Source organism: Electrophorus electricus, chromosome 1 (assembly GCF_013358815.1).
Source record: "Electrophorus electricus isolate fEleEle1 chromosome 1, fEleEle1.pri, whole genome shotgun sequence".
Lineage (NCBI taxonomy): Eukaryota > Metazoa > Chordata > Actinopteri > Gymnotiformes > Gymnotidae > Electrophorus > Electrophorus electricus.
This window is the reverse complement of record NC_049535.1, coordinates 7,718,902-7,739,235: the sequence shown is the minus strand read 5'-3', so window position 1 is coordinate 7,739,235 and position 20,334 is coordinate 7,718,902. Positions and strand designations below refer to the sequence as shown.

Below are 20,334 nucleotides of genomic sequence, written 5' to 3'. Positions count from 1 at the left end.
GACAGAAAAAGCAATTGCTTCTGAGAGTAAATTGTGATCACGTGACAGCGGCGAAAAAAATTAGTCTAAAATACCGATTAGACTATCGAACTGGATTTGCCTAACGTAGAAGTAGGGGAAACCATTTATTACAAACATTATCGCCATCTTCAGTATAATGAGTTGTTACTTGATACATAAAAAATACGATTGCTTTATTCTACAATTCAAGAAACACTTGAGTGCCAAAGGAGAAGTCAGAGTTCTGACGTTAAACCAACATCTCACCCAAGTGCCTAGAGCGCTCTTGTGGAACCCCTATTTCAGGGGCGTGGAACGCTCCAAGCGGCTTCATTCGGAGCCGGTGTGAGCTTCACAGATTCTCAGACATACCGGAGCAGGTCAAGTTTGGATATCTACGGAACGAGGTGCTCAGCTCGTGCTTGATGAGGAGAGTAACCCCAGTACAAATGGCTGTTATCGTGATTATTTTACCAGTCCTGATCATAGCGAGAACAGGTATGTTTAAATTTTTACATAAAAACCACGATAGCTATGAGACCAAAATAGGGTATCATTTTGTAGAGAACGAAATTGGACAGTTGCGCACAAGGCGCCTTCATCTGTGCTTCGCGCGTTTGGGCGTTTGCCTTTCCTCGTGATGTTGCTGATGGTTACTCGTAACCTATATACTAACCTATAATGAATGTTAACCGTGAAGTAAAAAAAAATGTATTCAAGTCAACAGTTCGTGTCAGAGCGATTCACGAACTCGCTGTATCCTACGTGGCCAATTTCCTAAGGCGTGCATGTGGCATGTAAGGTGTCGCACTTTCATGCCACAGTCTGTTAACTAAAATAATTTAAAACTTGATTCCATAACTTTTTGCGTTCATTAGTTTATATAATCCTATATGTGGTGTAAATTTCACGTCTGTGTATCTTCTGAAATACTTAACATGCCTTGTCAAACAAACTCCAATCAGATATAAGCACTAAATTATAATGGCGTTATTACTACACAAATGTTTCAACATACAACACGCATCCTAACCTTGTATATTAAGTTAACTTCTAATACGGACTTTCGAGTGTAAGTGCAGGCAGCAAATTCGAATGAAAAGTCAAAATGGTGAATTTATTTACATGTATCTTATTCAAGTCGTTTTTTTGAAATTCACGGTGTGTATTACTAAAGAAAACAATTACAACCTAATGTCTGCATGATTTTGTGTTATTTAGCATTTTTCTCTTCAGTTGTAGGATTTGGAATAGACCCTGAGTTACAAATTGATTTCATCAACGAATTGGACTTGGCTAACGCAACATACGGAATATCCCAAATTGCAGGACTTCACAACAGCAGCAAAGCCTTCCTCTTTAGAGGTAAACTCTGCGTCTTTCTGAGTAATATAATTTCGGCGGAGTAGCCGGACTCATACTTGTACTTCTGAAAATTAAATGTAAAGAAATACATCCGATTTGCTAATGCATGTAGCATGAGCTAAATTGTTTTGCTGTAGTGGAACCAGGGATTATTGTAGCATTTGACTTCACAGTCACTATCGCTGACCAAGTCAGTGGAAATGCATGATTAATAACAGACGGCTCTTAAAAAGCTTTAACAGCTGGTTCAAGATCGGGCGTGAATCGTGAAGCACAAAGTTTTCTCTGATGAAACATGAAAAGTCCTCCACAAGGTTGTAATACAACCGACCCAGAGGTGGCATGATCTCACCATTTGCCGGATGTTAAGCCAGACTCAATATCTGATCATCTTATCACTTCTTTCCTGCGTCAGCCGTTTTTCTCCCATTATTCTCTTCCACGGTTATCACTACAGAATTGACCAATTATTCATTAATGTTCAGTTATTTTATGTGAAACCTGTACAACTGGCACAGGTTAGTGGAATGTTTTACAGTAGAGGTCATCTCAGTTGCATTTAGGTGTCACTTTTATATAATCCATTTTCTCTTGAGAATTTGTTGATTCAGGGCACCTTGAACTTTTTACATTTTCAGTGTTTGGTAGATGCTGCTATCCATGGAGACTTGCACATGGGAATTGAACCCACAACCTTGATGTTGCTGGCACATTGCTCTACCTGCACTACTGTGTGTGCTACAGGAGTAAAACCTCTTTTCAGTTATATTGATTTCATGGCTAAAATTATCCCATGCTGTCTGAACATCTAAACCAGACCAGATAAGGAGAAAAGAAACTGATTTGACAATGTTTTAGCAAGTATTTATCCAAGAAAAATACCTTAACCATTGAGCTACTACTACTCTAAAGGTGTGTGTGTGCGCGTGCGTGTGTGCGTGCACGTGTGTGTGCATGTGTGTATGCGTGCGTGCGTGCGTGTGTGTGTGTATATATATATATTTGTTTGTTGTTAACAGTTATTGCTTTAGAGTAACTGTAACATAATAAAGTGACATCTAGCCCTTAAATGGTTTATCTTTTGTTCGTTATCTAGTACTACAACACAAAGGTGTGCCTGAGTCCCATAGGTATAAAGATAAATGCATATACGTAAGGATATTCTGGGCATGGTCACCAAGATGTCCTCTATCCGAAGCTACATGCCACATTTTGCTATATTGTTGTACTGTTTGTTGAGATGATAAGGCAATAGGTATATCAAATGAGCTTCTGTAAGCAATAGAGCCAGTATCAAATAATTAAGTCAGGAATTTTTAGACACACCATAGCTGGTCAAAACAAGTTAGCAATGAAATAACAGGCACGTGACGGGGTACATTCGAGATAAGGAAATTAATTTCATCCCTGTACTTGAGATGTGAATTAAAAAACCCACAAACCTTAAAGTGGACAGTTCTCAAATTAGAAAAGGCCCTGTTCATTAAAATTATAATGTAATGTCATCTTAACATGGCATAATACTATTATTCACTCTACCAGCAAACTTTGAATTGGTGTGATTTAGTGGTTTTAGGGAAAACAGGCCAGGGGGTATTTTGAGAATATTCTCGACTCATCTGTCAATTTAGAGTTTTAATCAAGAAACACTACAGCTGAAGTAAGGTAATTGATTGCCTTTATCCATCTGAGCAAACTCAATCTATCTAGTAAGCAGCTAGTAAGCAAGAGTTTACAAATAAGGTGATGTTAGATCAATACCTTATTAGTGAGGTAAAATCTTGGACAATCCGTCCGAAATATCCCCAGGCATATATTTTTATCCTAGATGTGGTATTAATGTGTAGTATTAGAAAAACATTAGTCATTAGTGCTGGGCTTTATTCTAGCTGACATTCTCATTGAAGTAAATGTGCTGCAAATGCATTTATTCCTGAAGATAAATTCCAATCTCATACTATTATTAAATGACATCACATGCAGCAGTTTCAGCTTCTTTATTGTCTTTCTTCGCATTTCCACCTTCCATTCCTGGTTTCATTAGAGACAGGGATCTTTCTGCTATTCACTGGACTATATTTCACTAGGAGAGGACTGATTCTGGGTGTGAATTTCATGCCCCTGTGCCTGACCTCCATGACCACTGGTGCTGACAAGTGAACCCGAACCAGTGGCGGAGCACAGAGATGGAGCTGTGTGAATACTCTTGATTTGCAAATGAGCTGTGAAATGGAGCTGAGTCTGAATCAGGCTTCCTGGGCTCTGATTAAACCAGGCTTGGTCCTGAGATGGTGGGTTGTAGGCCAGCGTGGAGGAGTCAGCCAAGCTCGTTAATGCAGCCCCTGCCCTGCAACCTTTGGGCAGACATGCACTGAGTGGCTTTTGTTTTTTATAAGTAACTGTCACTAACTTCTTTTCCAGCCCACATGTCTTGTGAATAACTGGTAGAGAGCTTTGCTTAGGGCTATGGCGCTATATCATGAAACTGTAGTATGAGGATTTATGGCCATTAACACATGCTTCTCATTTACTGCAAAGTAAAAATTGAGAGAAATGATCACATAAAAGTATGTCTCCATGATTTCAGAAATGTATTTCAATTTGGCTCTGTAAAGGTAACACCACTTTCACATACACACATGGATAAGACATGGTTAAAGGTGTTTTTCCCCTTTCACCCTTTTTCAAACTTTTCAATTAGTAACTAGTTACAATTCAAGCAACAAGGAAACTGTGAAGGTTCCCAGCACATGAATATTCTGATATTAGCTGGAAAATTGCAATATTCCAAATAAGGCATGTAATGTTTAATCTGAGCAACTGCTTTGCATGTAAATGGGAATGTTACGTTAATTGTCTCACTGGTAAGACATGTACATAAATTTCATAATCAGCATGTTACCATACTGCAAATATCAGCCATACTCATGATCACAAATGATCACACCTTTTAAGTATCTCTGTACTCACGTCCGTACTGTAATGGGCTGGTATTCATTCTTACATGTTATACAATCAAACACAGTTGTACATGGTGTTTTCACACTGTATGGAGTCATGAACACAGTTGTTGATGGCATTTCTACACTGTATGCAGTCTTGAACACAGTTGTAGGTGGTGTTTCCGCACTGTATGGAGTGTTGAACACAGTTGTTGATGGCATTTCCACATTGTATGCAGTCTTGAACACAGTTGTTGACGGCATTTCCACACTGTATGCAGTCTTGAACACAGTTGTACATTGTGCTTCCACACTGTATGCAGTCTTGAACACAGTTGTACGTGGTGTTTCCACACTGTATGGAGTCTTGAACACAGTTGTTGATGGCATTTCAACAATGTATGCAGTCTTGAACACAGTTGTACGTGGTGTTTCCACACTGTATGCAGTCTTAAACACAATTGTACATGGTGTTTCCACACTGTATGCAGTCTTGAACACAGTTGTACGTGGTGTTTCCACACTGTATGGAGTCTTGAACACAGTTGTACGTGTTGTTTCCACACTGTATGGAGTATTAAACACAGTTGTAGGTGGTGTTTCCACACTGTATGGAGTTTTTGAGATGAAATCCTCTTCAGCTTTAATCTGACTTAAAAATGTACTTGCAGAAAACTCTTCAGTTTGTGAGCATTTTTAATAAAGGCACCATTTGGGTTTTTATTGGGTTTTTTGAGTTTTGTAATGGATTGTAGTTAAACTAGAATCACATAGACATGTGCAACTTGCTGCATTGTTTGCTGATAGCATATATAGTTAAAAATGTAATGAATCGAAGCACTGACTAGTACATGTACCTGGATCTCAAGATGAAATTTGAAACAGTTCTGCCAGTTTGAGCAACACCATTTTAAATATCACTGTGTTCTGCATAGCAAAATGTAATTAACTGACATGTCTTTGAAAGTAGTATTGTAGTACAAGTTTTGATATAGCTTCACTGCACTGTTAGTCCAGTGTTGGTTAATGTGTAGCCATTTGTCCTTGTGAGAATACATTATCAACTTTCACTTGAAAAGCTAATTTTTTATTTTCGATATGCAGTACCTTGTCCTGCTGGAAAATATCTTCTATATAATGTTATTAGGAGGGATCACAGATGCTCATTGTTTGATACAGAAAAAAAAGGTTTTATGATCTTAAATATAATTTTGGCCGTGCTATGGTAGTCTTCAATATGAGATATTATGTTTAATTTAAATTTTGTTCCCGTGTGAAAATTGGCTCCCATATCTGTATTATTTCTGTCCATTGCGTTCTTGCAGTTTGTATTTACTAATCAATTGCTGCCATTTGTGATGGCAGAATGCTTGTTCACTGTACTAGACCTGCAAATTTTAATTGGACTTTACAGCTGATGGCAAATGGTAGACTGAGGCTTGTCTTCTAAAAGTTTCATTGAGTGCATGTTACTGAACAGAGATTTAGTTATACCCATAAACATGAAAATTGTCTTGCATTGATTAAAAAATTTAGTTGCAATAAGTTGTCTTGAGAGATTTGGAGGATTTGTCCTCCCATTAAATGCAGGTTTTTATGAAGAGATTCCATCCATTCTAAGTGCTTTCTCCTCAGTCTCCTGAGGACAAACCTGTTGCAAAGTAATGTGTGACAGAGCACTTCCTCTTTTGGCTTATAACAAATTAGTCCTCACAGTTGCATAAATCTGTAGAGCCTTTTCATTCTTTTGAACCCGAAACATATTTTTATTGGTCTCTGGAGAAGATGTATTGATCATTTTTCCACATTTCAAGAAATACCTACATCAGACCAAAAATGCCTGGGTAGCGATGACTGCTTTTGTGTGTGTGGAGTGTATATGAAGTGTGGTGAACTTGTGGAAATGGGGCTGAGCTGCTCTTACCTCTTCCAGCGTATAATCTCACAATAAATTGTACAAAATGTGTTGGATGGGGGTTGGGGAGCATAATGTAGGAGGCATCTAGTCACCCTCTCAAAGGCTCAAGGTGGTGCAGGGGTCTATTTGGTGAGACCTGAAACAAGCCAGACTTACCTAAGGCCTGGCCTCTTCTCCACGTGGTCGCTGACAGGAGGCCATCAAGCTCTGTGGCCTGGATCCTGTTCCCAAGAGCAATGGAAACCATCAAACTGCTCATATTTTATTTATGATTCATGTGGCAGGCCAGCTGTAGAGGCTCTGACAGCAGTCAACCCCTTTCAGTGAAGAACAGGAGTCCTAAAGCACTCAATCAGCCATACATGCTGAGAAGGTTTCTCTGAGCTGGAGCTTTTTTCCTTCAGTACTGCTGCCATTGTTTAAATCATGAAAGGAAAGTGATCAAACAGTTGGGGTGGAAGATATTTGACAGCTAGTTTGCTTTAGCTTCTATTCATTTGTGAGAGCTACATTTTTATTATGTTAAAGCTACACAGCTAAAATAAATTTTGATTACATTCTGACAGAACCACAGAGTCTGAGAGGAGGAAAGCATGTATGAAATGTGTAGAGCTTGCCACTGTACTGCTACTACCCAGGCAGTTTGAACAGACAGTGTGGAGGTGCATGCTAACTTCTCAGCTCTCTCAGCATCATGTAACAGATGCCAAGGGTACTGAGACAGTGGCTCTGCCATCTTTTCCCAGTCAGAGCATGAATACTTGTGGTTTAGTGCCCAACCCTTTTTTGGCAAATAAAGTATATGTTTATGCATTGTTTCTTCATTCACTCAAATATGCGCTTTGGTCAAAATTGTTGGACTCTATCTTCTGAAATTCTGAAAGTGTTTGATCTTGTGATGTGTTCTAATACATCTTATTCTACAGTTACAGCATGTTGCCACATAATCACAAGACATAATCACGAAAAAGTTGTGGGGCGAGTCTGGCTTATTTCAGTCGAATTAATCATGCTGCCTTTTTGATGTGTGTAATTTCACCCATTTGGGTGTGCTGCTGAGCAGAATGGGCAGGGAGACGTGCTATTTCATTGCCAATTGAATATTTTAGTGCAATCTGTAAGACTATCCTAATTAACTTGGCAAAAATCTTTAAGGACATTTGTGGACATCACCTTGTGTCTAAATTAGCGCTAAGATCTATTGACTAAACCGTAAGGTTTAGGGTTAAGTTGAGGATTATAGCTATGCAATGTGGAGGCATGTGTGTGATGGAGGGAGAGGGAGGGAGAGAGGCAGGGGCCATTTTTAAAAAATTTGTCAGTATGCCAAACCAGCGAGTCAGCCGGTCAGCTAGAGGGAGAAAGGGCCACGTTGATGATGACAGTGAGATGAGATGTGCATACAGTCAGTCCCAAGAGAACTGTCCCACGGGAATTGTGCATTTTCATTACAGTGAAACAAAACACTTCCCTTACCAACTGCTACTTTGGGGCATGTTGCTAAAATGGAGGCTAGTTCAGTGGGCCAGAGTAAAGTTTATGCAGAGTGTAGGCTCGGTCTGTGCAACAATAAAAACATGCCTATTATTATACCTTTTGTGCATTAAATTGCAGCCATGTTGAAATGCTTCTTACACCACATTTTGAATTTTGATTGGCTACCACTTGCTTTTCACTTGCACAGAGTTAAATCTCACATTTTTAGTTCACATTGCCTGACTCATTCCACTGCTATCTCACAATCCTGGAAAATAAGTGGGAACAAACTAGTGTTTGATGCTGATATTTAGAGAGTTTTGTGCTGTTGAGTTTTTTGCATCTTATAAAATGCAACAATTTAATAATACTTACAAATGAAACACAAAATTGCTGGCTGTGATAAAGGCTGAGGGCCACAACCATACTGAGGTCTCAAACCTGGGTCAGGTAGTAAAGACAAGCCCCAACCAGCAAACCAAAGAGCCAGCACTTTTCCACAGAGCACCCATTTTACCTTCCTTCAGAAAGTCACATATTGACTTCACCTTCAGGGAGTGCACCCTTGCACTGCAGACTTTCCATGTGGCCCTTGTGCACAGACCCTTTATCCAGAGTCAGACCTGTGTCCCTCATCAGGGGTTCACACTTTGTACTATCACCTCATGGCCAGGGATTCATTACCTATGTACACGCTCCCAGTAGCCTCACAGTACCATCCCACGTCTGACACCATTTGTGATGAAAGCTAAGGGCAGCAACCATACTTAGGTCTTGAACCAAGTCCTACAGCTGGTAAACACAAACTCTAACCACCAGACCAAAGAGTCAGCGCTCTGGCACAGTTGCCAGAGCTTCCAAAGTGACTGCCTCCATCACATTGACCTTAAATGAAGATTGTCGGTATTGTCTCTGTTTGCTTAAGTAGATCTTCACTCTGTATGCAGTGCACTTATTTTAAATTAAAAAATGCTCCAAATATATGTCCACAGGTAATCAAAAAACTTAACTTTGTTTAAAAAACACATTCAGCTGATGCTGGGGAAAAAGAGTCATCAGTAGCATGATTATCACAAAATGACATTTCATTGGCCCAATTAATTGGACAACAACTAGACAAAAAAATCCTTCATTGTACTGCGGTGAAATTGCACCATTAGAACACAGCTGCCCAACTATAAATCCAGTGATGTGCATGTGTGTTCTAATGGTGCCCCAAGACACTAAACCACTCTTTCAGCCAAAAGAGACATCTCCACCGTGGATGACACCAGCTTGCCTGGCCTAGTACATGGTTATGTTCCTGGGAGATGCTTGAGTTACAGTTCTGCTTAATGATGTAGTTCTATACATGGTCAGAAGACACTACCACTGTTCAGCACTGGAAGTCCCTGTCAATATACACCCTGTTTCACAGACAACTCTACACACTGCAGGCAACACTATTGTTCAGCCAATCTTGAGCCATTCCACAAATACATGAGACCCTAATGATTTTCTTCCATCAGAAACAGGAGAGTCTGGGGTTTGCTGAGCCAAACTGCACTCCCTAGTGAAGTGTGACTGTCCTAGGTGTGTTGATGAAGGTGTGCTGAACAAGCATTCATCTGTTCCCTTACACCAGATAGTCCACATTATGGCTACTGCTACGCTGAGCCAGTCGCTTACTGGCACAGGCCAATTAGAAAAATTAAATAATAATTGTAATTTATATAGCATTTATTCATTTGATTCCAAAATGTTTGTGTTTTACATAACAAAATAAACAAAGTTGGCATTATGAAAAAATTTGTGAAATATACGAATTCTAAAATGAAATGAAAAGGAAAGGTTTACTAACAAATGAGTTAGGATAAAATCTGGATTTAAAAACATCTATAGATTTTGCAATCTGAGTTTTTTCCTTAACTATTCTAAAAAAGATTAGAAGCTGAATAAGAGAAACCTCTTCTATCAACTGAATTGCTAGTGATCCTAGTCCAGGGATTACCAGTAGACCTGTCAAAGTTGAGCATAGTGATGGCAATCAATGTGGAATTTTATAGGAAGCCAGTGCAAATTGAATAAGACCAGGGTAATAGGCTCTGACCTTTCTTTTCCTAATAAGGTTGCAGACTGCTGTGTTCTTAACTAGCTGAAGTTTACTTAAAGAGAGGGCAGCCAGCATTCTATTCTAAAGGTTATAAAGACTTTTTATTATGCTCCAAGTTATGCACGGTTAGCATGCATCTTTTATTGGATTAAAAAAAAAAGATAACATGATGTCAGTGATGTGGGACTCAATATGTGATATCACTGTTATGGAACTTGATACAGGGCCTAAGAAATGATCAGCTTCTATTAAGGCTTTGAAGCAATTGTGTATGCAGAGATGGCAACAGGGCCCCCATGCTGGCTAGTCTATGCTCATGCCAAGTAACAAGCCCTAAAAGTGACAGACAAGGGGAGGTGTTGAGCACTGCAGAAAGGACCTCCCAATGACATGCCATTGGTGTAAAACCAAAAGATCAAGATGTCCTTCCGATTATTAACTTGTTTGCAGTCTCTTGTGTCTAAACTTTTGACCGGTACTGCACAGAGCCCTGCACTGGCTGCAGAATTTCAATGAGCCAGTGGAACAGTTAGCAAGGTGGACAGGGACGCTTCAAGCCCACCACTTTGTCATTCCGTGGTGGGCATTGTCTGAGGACCGACATGGACATATTGTTGCGGCAGCCTTGGAAAAAATAAAATCCTCTGGTTACTGTGAATGGCTGCTAATGGGGAAAGAAGTCAGGCCCTATGGCAGTGCTCAGTGGAATTCTGTGCTGGGAAGTTGTCATGTTTTTTACCTGAACCCGAGTTAGCTTAATTGTATTACAGAAACTTATGTACCAAAATCCTCTCTTGTGTACCAAAATCCTCTAAAAGGTTACCTATCTGTATAAGAATGTTAACCGTGCTTGACAGACAACTCTGAAAGGTAGAATAATATTAGCTACCTCAGTAGCATTTACTAGCATCATAGCATTGCAGTTATTTAGGTTTCCAAATGGTCTGTATAAACCCTTAATGATCTACAGGCTTCTGACTTAATGTTGACCCCAGTTGGGTTTTTGATGGCAATTGCTTGTTAGCAATACCAGGATGGTCTGTTGATCTACCCTACACAACATTATTCTAAGTGGAGAAATCAAAAGTTTTTGCACATGTGCACATCACTGTAGAATCAGGTTTCTGATACATTTTTTCAATGCACTAATTTTAATTATTGTAGATTTTTAAAGCTTGTATTGTATTGTATTTGCAATATTATTCAACATTAGTCAAATATGTCATATGAAACCAGAATAATAGTATTATTCTTTTGCTTTTGATATTTTAGAAGTATGCATAGTAATAAAAAATCACAGAAGATGGCTACTTTTATTTGGTGCACATCCCAAATAGCCTTTCATACTACATCTGTTCTCTGCATTATGGTAGGGCATTTTGACAAGGTAGGTCTTCTCTGATTTAATTGGACAGCAACAAAAGTTAACCTTTGGAGAGGCAGTTGTCATGCCGGAATATTAGTGGGGACATATCCCCATCAGTGTTTATTGTTTATTGCAACAAAAGATATTATTCCTAAATAAAGTTTTAAAATGTTTCATTTATTTATGTATTTTCTGTACTATGAATTTGTGAAACATTCAATTTAGAATGTGACTTTATATTTTGGGACCCAAAATAGGACATATGTGTGGTAAAACCCCAGGTCTTTCTAACACACAGCTCAGCTTGGTTGAGGCTGCACCATCTTTGCTAGAATCAATGGCATGAAAGTCAGTAAGAGCATCCTGCTGTCTCACCATGCTGTCTCACTGACAAGCTGATGACCTACATGAACAGTGGGGCATAGTGTGTGGATACAATTGCCTTTGCCAGGATTTTCTCAGTCACAATACCCTTTGCCCTGAAAATGACCAGTGTTGTTAATATAATGACATCCAAATTTTAAGGGAACATCCTTCCTAAAATATGCATGAATATCATAAAAGATTAAATCACTTCTATGATGTTAAGCAGTTCTGGTTAGATTTTAACAATACTCTATAAAACCTTTTCTTGTCATGTGCTGCATAGATAAAACATTTTGTCTGTTATGTCAAAGATAAAGAAAGTTATTATTTTACACACTAAATAGTCTGTATGTAGAAATTAGTTACACTGACTTTTGCACTGGTGTGTGCGTTGTCTCCCTCTTAGTGTCCTAAGGCCTAAGTCATTATCTGTGGGAAGGAAATTATGGCTAACCCAGCCAATCTCTGCATCAGAACTAGTAGAATTAGCAGGCTAAATTTGCATTACATACCAATTAAATCTGATTTATTTAGCAAATGCCCAAACGCTTTTCAAACATATCCAGATATTTTAGTGTAAATATAACAAAATCTAATCTAATGTCTGATTACCTCCTATTGGCTGAAGGTTGGTCTAACCCTTCTGGATGATGGACAACTGAGGACCTACATGTTGCTTTTTTAAACATAAACTTTCTAGGTGTTCAGAAGTTTGTAACAGGTGGTTCTCAGAGGCACTTATAAGGAAGAATATGCGGAGATTTAAAAGGCATTAAATCTGGACCACAACTCCAAAGCTCTCCCTAGGTTATGGCAATGGTAGCTCAGTGATTAAGGTCCTTCACTTATAATTAGAAGCTTGCTGGTTCAAGCCCTACCACTGCCAAGATGCTACTAAGCAGGGTGCTTATTTTTTAAGTTGTACTCAGTCATAATTGTAAGTTGCTTTGGATAAAAGCATCGAGTAAATGTAGGTTCTGTAATTGCTGGTTGTTAACAGAAATTGTAACTCCACTTTATCACATCATAGTTCCAGGACTGTGATTTAAAAAGGCATGCAGCTATTATTAAACTATTTGTCCTTTTTAAGACTATGGAAATGATTGTGTTCTCTATACTGCAGTTTTTATTTTGCATGTTGCTTTACTCTGGTGTTCAGGTGCCTGATTTTGTATTCACTGAAACTGAATGAACTATGATGAATGGTCAGGATAAACTGTATAAACTTGCTGTGGGATACTGAACATATTGGATATTGAGATTCGTCCCTAAGAAATGATATTGCTTTAAGACTCAGTAGGATTAATGTGTTGATTTTGATTTCATGCATAATATGAGTATGGCTGATATTTGCAGTATGGTAACATGCTGATTATGAAATTTATGTACATGTCTTACCAGTGAGACAATTAACGTAACATTCCCACTTACATGCAAAGCAGTTGCTCAGATTAAACATTACATGCCTTATTTGGAATATTGCAATTTTCCAGCTAATATCAGAATATTCATGTGCTGGGAACCTTCACAGTTTCCTTGTTGCTTGAATTGTAACTAGTTACTAATTGAAAAGTTTGAAAAAGGGTGAAAGGGGAAAAACACCTTTAACCATGTCTTATCCATGTGTGTATGTGAAAGTGGTGTTACCTTTACAGAGCCAAATTGAAATACATTTCTGAAATCATGGAGACATACTTTTGTGTTTTTGTATAGTTCTGTCATTTTGAAACTTGGAATGGGTGGGATGTGGTGAGATGACTAGTAGTAGCAATAGTAATTGTGCATCAGTACAAAAAGCCACTGTTTGTTAACAACTGCATTATGAAGTTTGTGGTTTTGTCTTGAGATATTATTGTTAATTTCAACTGATGAGAAAGCTGAATAGGTTTTCCAGTGGATTTTATTCCTCCTGAAATTCACTTCCATTGAGTTTGCATTTATTGTACTTTCTTTGCATGTATAAACAGAATATATGCACTGCCTCTGTAAGGATGGCACTCTGAACAGCAACTGGTTTTTCCCCATGTTTCCCACAAGCATTTTTTGTGACTTCTCAAAGTTTTTGGCATTGGGAAAACCAGAGCGGAATTCCGAATAGAGCCATTCTGCATAGTTAGCTTCATCATTGTGTTGTTAAGTCACTGATTGTTTATCAGCTTGTTGCATGATCAAAGACTATGTTTGAAAAGAAGAGTGAAATTATAGGCTGTTTGTTAAATTTGTCAGAAGAGAAAATTATCCTGGTCCGTAGTAAGACGCACTTTTCACTAGCCAGCTGGTCAATAGGAAACTGCTCTGCTTAAAGTACTTCTTTACTCCATCCAAGTTTGAGAAGATCTTAAGATGAAGAGGAGGATATCTTTATCTGCTCAGCTGAATGGATTTAGCTGGGGGATGCATGCAGGAAAACTATGTCTCTTGCTAACCCCGTAGCTTTTTTACACTGAACCACTGCTCCAGTGGCTTCTCCTGTGGTGCAGGTCAGTGGATTGTTTTGTGTCTTGCTAAGGATGATGCACACTGCCTGAATCACCACTGAGCTGAGAATTGCATGAGTCCTTGGAGATTTAGCAAACCCTCATTTTGCATTTCTGTCAACTTCTTGGAAAGAAGAGGAAGTTGTTTTTCAAAAAAAGCATGAGGAACATCTGGAGTGCCATTAATTTTAATAATTCATCCCCTGTCTTCATAATCAGTTATGCAAAGAATTTGAATGTATTGCGTCTTCACATCCCAATCCACCATTCCTCTGAGATCTAGTACTGTGGGAGAGATCTTCAGGCTGGACATGGAGATGCATTTAAACATGTTTCTGCAAGTGTGTGCCTGTGAAAATGTTAGTGAGTGAGAGTGTGTGTGTGTGTGTGTTTTGAAACACAACCATTCTGATAAAATATGGAAATATCTTTGTTTTAGCAATCAGAACTAGACCTGCAATGTTACATTTTCAGTATTGTGCATTAGAGTGGTTTTCCTTTTGCTAGCCATGTATTAGTTCTAGTAGTGTCTGCAGTTCTGAAAAACAGCAATTTTTGACATCTTTGCACTTTTTTAGTACACTCTTTTTATCTAAGTGTGATGCCAGCTGTTTATCATTACTCCCAGTATTCGGGGGTGTTGAAGGGCTCAGCCCTTAAACATTTCTCGGCCATGGCCAAGGTATACTTTCTGCAGAAACCGTGTTTTAGTGGCTGTAATCAGGATAGTGTTGGTAAGGGTAAGTGTGTTGCTGCTGCATCTTTCCGTCCTGCAATTTAAAGAGGCAAAAAGGCAAAAACCAGTGTGCCTCAGGGTGTCGGGGTAGCGATAAAGCTGTCTGATTGTGGTGAGCCCCTGGACTGTCAGAGTGTGGGTTGGCTGTAAGACTTTCTGTCGAATTTTAAAGTGTCAGGTTCACTTCTGCTTAGGGTCAATGTGAGCGTGTTTCCACAAAAGGCAATATCTGATCACCATGATGAGAAACATTTCCTTTTTCAGCTTATTTAGAGTGTCTGATTGGCCCAGCGTGAAAAGCTGTGACAGTTTTGGAGGGCTGAGTCACTGAAATATGAAGGCTCAGCAGGAGAGTTCAGTTCACTGTATGTCCCCCTCTCACCATCTGTGCTGGATTTCTAATCTATATCCACTGTTCACTACAGAGGTACAATTATGTGTTTGATGGCAGCAGCATTTTTATCCTGATTTTAAATGCTATTATATTTACATTCATAATGTGCTAAAAAGAAAAAAAAGAGTAATGGACGAAAAAGATTATAGAATAAGATTAATAGATTATAGATTAATAGAAATCAGAGTGTTTTTTAATAACTCTTTGGCCTTTTGCAAATTATTAAGATGGAGAATCTCACCAAGCACCATGAGCACAAAGAGCATCAAGTCTGTAATTAGAGATTAAGGTTGGAACAAATAATTATTTTTGAAATTGACTGATTTGATAATAGTTTTTGAATAATTGAAAATTTTGAAATCCTGAGTCACTGGCAATGATTACAGCTTTTTGCAGTTTTTAATTAATTCATTTACAGATTTACAATACTTCTTTATAAAACTATCACTTGGCACTCTACTCAAACCAACATTGACAGGCCTAATATATTTTGGTATGAATAAATGCATGCAAAAAACTTGCAGTTTTAGTGATTTTTACAGAGAATTTGAATGCCCTTCTATTTAACTGCTAAAAACTCATCTCTGTTCATCAGAATGACATTTAGAAGCTTTCCAAAAATCCCCAAATACCCTAAAAGTGTCTTAGATCTTACTCAACACCTCTGCCTTCATTCAGTACATGCAGATCAATGAATATGCAAATAGTTGCTTTCTCTATATCCACCCACCCCTCCCGCTTGCCTGCAGTTCAAGCTTACCTGCTCACCTTTTACTCTGCTCATCAAACACACACAATACTCTGTTTGTTTTCTATATTGCTAGATGTTGTACACTACACAATGGCAAGTGGTAAAATTAGTTATGCCATACATGTTTGGACTAAAAACAGAAGAAGAAGAGCAAATTGTACATGGATGGCTACAAGCTGATGTATCAGAATGGTAATGTATTTTATGTATCGCTCCCTACAATGTTAGAAATGTAACAGTAACAGATAACGCAAGCCTTGGTCTTGACTATCCTTAGTCTGGATTACCAGCTCTGAAAAGTTAGGTCCCTAAAGATAAAAATCCAGATGAGCAATTAGGAAGAAATTCTGAACACCATAGAAAGTCTCTGGAGAAAAGAATCTAGTTCATAACTAAAATACAGTCTACATACGGTGTTGTCTGCACAGAGTGCAGGAAGTATATTGACAGTGCATTATCTGTTATTTTTTAAAATGAATATAAGAGTTGCTTTAGAATTCCCCAATTTAAAAAAATCAAAACAAGCAATCTGATATGTCATATCATTACCTGTTGGGCATCATTGTCTTTCCAAAATGTCTTAATGATGGATAATTCTTGACCACAGATCATGCATATGATCACATGTAGGAGAAGTTTACCTTGAAGTTTACTGCCAGAAGGCAATTTTCTCCATGTTAATGCTATACTTGCAACTTATGAGGATAATCTTTATTATGACATGCTTTCTTCATGAATAATCCCAAAGTTAATTCTGTCAATTATAATGAATATAGCCATTATCTAATACCATCATCTTAATCTAATATGTTTGAGTGACATTTGACCCTAACATTCTTCAACAATTCCGAACCACATAAAATTTGACAGTCATTTTGTAACTTGCCAGGCTAACATTGTCTAACATTAGCACACTAATGCCATTGTTTTGAAAATAGTGAAACTTACCTGGCAAAATACAGTAGCTACTACAGCTAGCTTCTCCTCTGACACCCCTCGTAGCATTATTCTTCACCATAGCCTAATTATGCTCTAACATCTGTAAAGCTGCGTTATGCCATTGGCTTTTGTAAAAAGTGGTAAATAAATAAATAGAATCAATGGCATGAAATGGCATGACTTTGATTTTGAAAGCCCCACCCCACAAGATGATGGGATTTGTTCCTTAGGTTTGTAACATATAAAATCCTGACTGTCTGAATTCGTGTTTGAGACATTGGCACATTGCGGTTCCAAAGCCAAAATGCTCAGACATGGTGTTAGCTGCTTATTTTGCTCATTATTTTGTTTTCTAGCATGTAAAAACACCACATGTTCATGCTAACAGGGTTAAAAATGTGATTTTCAATGTAGGGATCTTTTAACCTTACAAATGTACTATATCAGTAGAATGCTGTTCAATCAAAGAACAGAACAAATGCTCTGTGAACAGAGTAATAGCTTCCACTTTTCTGAGTGCTCACCTGTTGGTGCAGGTAGCACAAGACTCTAGTAATGCTAAGGTTGTGGGTTTGATTCCTATTAACCATGCACTGTGTGATGTGTACTGATAAATAAATGTAAGTTACAATTAATAAACAATGGCCAAATGTAAAATGAATGGAGTTGATTGCTTTGCAGTGTTAAACCAACAGCTTCCAAATCTGGCAGACCTGTCTTTGAGGTAGCTGTTTTTCATGAATGAGGCCAGTAAACTTTTAAATAATGCTGTCATCTAAAATTTGGTAAAGTGTAGGTTATCAACCATTTCCATCAGTAAGTAAATGTTTGCATCGATGTGGTTGAGTAATCACTGCAGCCCTCATATGGGTTCAGCAGAAGTGCTGATGACACTTATGTAGTCTGTCATAACCACGCTAAGTGCAAAATATCAGCCTGATTTCTGAGGAACCAAAGCTTTTGGTTGGGTCATTTATGTAACAATTATAAATAAATAGCCAACGTTTCTTCCTGAAGTACCTACTTAAGTTTTATTTATAACACATAGGGTGCCAGGTCTGCAGATGAGCAGGCTGTGTTAGGAGCTTTAATGACACCCTCAGTGTGTGGCATTTAAAGGTAATAGTGCAGCACAGGGAAACACGGGCCTGTCTTTTTCCACTCATATTGTGCCCTCCCCAAAAATAAATAAATAACACAAAGTTATAGGTCTAAAGAGTGTTTGGTGCTTGTTATCTTGTTATGCAGGTTAACTTTAGAAATTTTGGGTAAAGTCATGACGAGAAACTATTTATTTTTGTGTCTCTCCCTAATAAGAAAAGACCAGGGTTGTGTTATAATCCTTATGTATGATGGATTCAGTTCCATATCATTAATAGTGATCTCGATCATGACCAGGGTTATGTCTGCTTTGTGATGTGCGAAAGCACCATAAGATGTTTGTTTAATGCAAACAAACACTGTTGCTTGTTGCTCAGAATAAGGGTAATGATGCAGGAGCAGGTCCTTAGTCTGTATAACCTTACTGACTTCCCAGCCATTTTATGTTTGGTGATAGCATTGAGGAAGCCCTTCTGCTGTCTGTCAGGAGTTCAGTTTACAGTACAGACAAGACTCTGTGTGTGTGTGTGTGTGTGTGTGTGTGTATGTATGCATGCATGTGCTTACTGTAAGTGCTGTGTTTGACAAGAGTAATATAACTGTGTCTGACCGCACTCTGCACTCTGTCTGTATCCTTCATCTTGACCTTGCTTAGACTGAGCTAGGCTAACGTGTGTGTGTGTGTGTGTGTGTGTGTGTGTGAGAGAGAGAGAGAGAGAGAGAGAGAGAGAGAGAGAGAGAGAGAGCAAGAAAGTGATGATGAGCCACAGTGGAATTGTTTGTTTTCATATCCATGCCGACTGAGCTGCGGTGCTTTGATACTGTGGCAGATTGACCAAAGCAAAAGAGACTATATTGGCAGAGGGCCAAGTGCCCCTTTCAAACAAGTCTGTTCCACTTGGCATGCAGACAGTTCAGGTGTAGATGTATGTGGGGATGGGGGTGGGATGAGAGCACAGGAGAGCTTTTAAACATTATTTGTATATCCATTTTTAATTTCTTCAAGTTGCAGATGTTCTTTTTCATCATGAGCCAAATGAATGGCAGCTCTCAGAAAGTCCTCATTAGATCAGTACCTATAATCACCAAGTTAATCAGCATCTTTTAAAGCTTATCTTTTCTTTCCAACAGTCCTCAAAAAGGGTCTAGTCCACTGTGCTCTGTGCAATCATAGGGCTTGATTTGCAGTGTTCCATCCTCTGTTTTTTATTCAGGAGTTTTCCTTGGTTTTCTCCAAATGTCAAATCTGATGATATTTTCTGAATAATCCTGAGCATCATCCAGCCTGAGCTAGCCATGGTTAGGCAGTAAATGATGATTCACAATTTAAACAACAATTCATTATTGATTTATGTGGCCTTTTTGCTGCTATATAAATAGAACATAATAATAATAATAATAATTATTATTATCATCATCATCATCATCATTATTATTGTTATTATTATCGTGGTTGTTATTATTATTGTTGTTGTTGTTGTTGTTTTATTGGGAAACAGAACTGAAAAAATGCACTCATGTTCCACTTCTGAGGAATGCAGATTTTTGTTTGTTAGTGGTTGTCTATTTTTACCAAAGTGCATTTGAAAGAGCAACTGAAATTCATATGCGTGAAGCTGCTTATTTTTTTATGATGTAGGAAAGCACATGAGACCTGTTGCGCAAACATCAACACCAATGCAGGAGTCTGGTCGTTAAAGTAATGAGCTACTATGGAAATGCTGGGTCTTCTGGCTGTATAACTACAGTCTAATACCAGGGCGCACATATTGATGTATTGATTCATTTCTTATCAAGCAATCATGCAACTACTTACATGTAGAGAAATTTCCTAACCAATAACCAAATTTGGTCCCTGGGGTCAGTCAGTCATAGGTTAATCTACAACATTATGACTACACGTGTGGAAGTAAATGTAGCTGTGGATCACTGATATTAATGTCCAGCTTTCAGTTTGTGTGTGTTAGCCCCTTTGGATGCCTTTTTTAAATGAGTTGCTTTCTACTCACCATCTTCTGTGGCCTCAGCACCCTTCCTCTCCAAGGCCTGTGGCCAGTACATGAGCAAGTGTCCAAGTCCTATTCATTCTGCTTCTCCACAGATGGGTTCCTGCCGTCGACCCAGTTTGATATCAGTAGTGCCACAGCAGCTAGGCCATGGCCCTACCGAGCCATGAGCGAACTTCAAAACCTGTTTCTCTGACATTCAGCAGTTTGATGGAGTGTTGAAACAAATGCAGATAAATGAAGCAGAGTGTGACAGCATCATGAGACAGGAGGGAGCCTACTGGGCTACTCTGAGTGTACTGACTAGTATGTCTCACTGCCTCTCTGCTGGCCTGGCTTTTGAAGGGATGCACCTGATTTTAATAAAAACAATTTCATATATGTGTAACATAAATTTTTCTTTGT

General features: G+C 38.5%; 1 protein-coding gene across 1 annotated transcript in view; it reads left to right on the top strand.

The window, feature by feature from the left end:
• Window positions 1–380: 380 nt before the first annotated feature.
• The window catches only part of LOC113578130 (protein kinase C-binding protein NELL1), a 159,197-nt gene continuing 139,243 nt past the window's right edge, over window positions 381–20,334 (top strand). Inside the window, exons 1-2 of the mRNA XM_035527909.1 lie at window positions 381–498; window positions 1,237–1,365. Of these exons, the coding sequence (XP_035383802.1) occupies window positions 426–498; window positions 1,237–1,365 (202 nt within the window). The 5' untranslated portion in view covers window positions 381–425. The remainder of the gene's footprint in view (window positions 499–1,236; window positions 1,366–20,334) is intronic.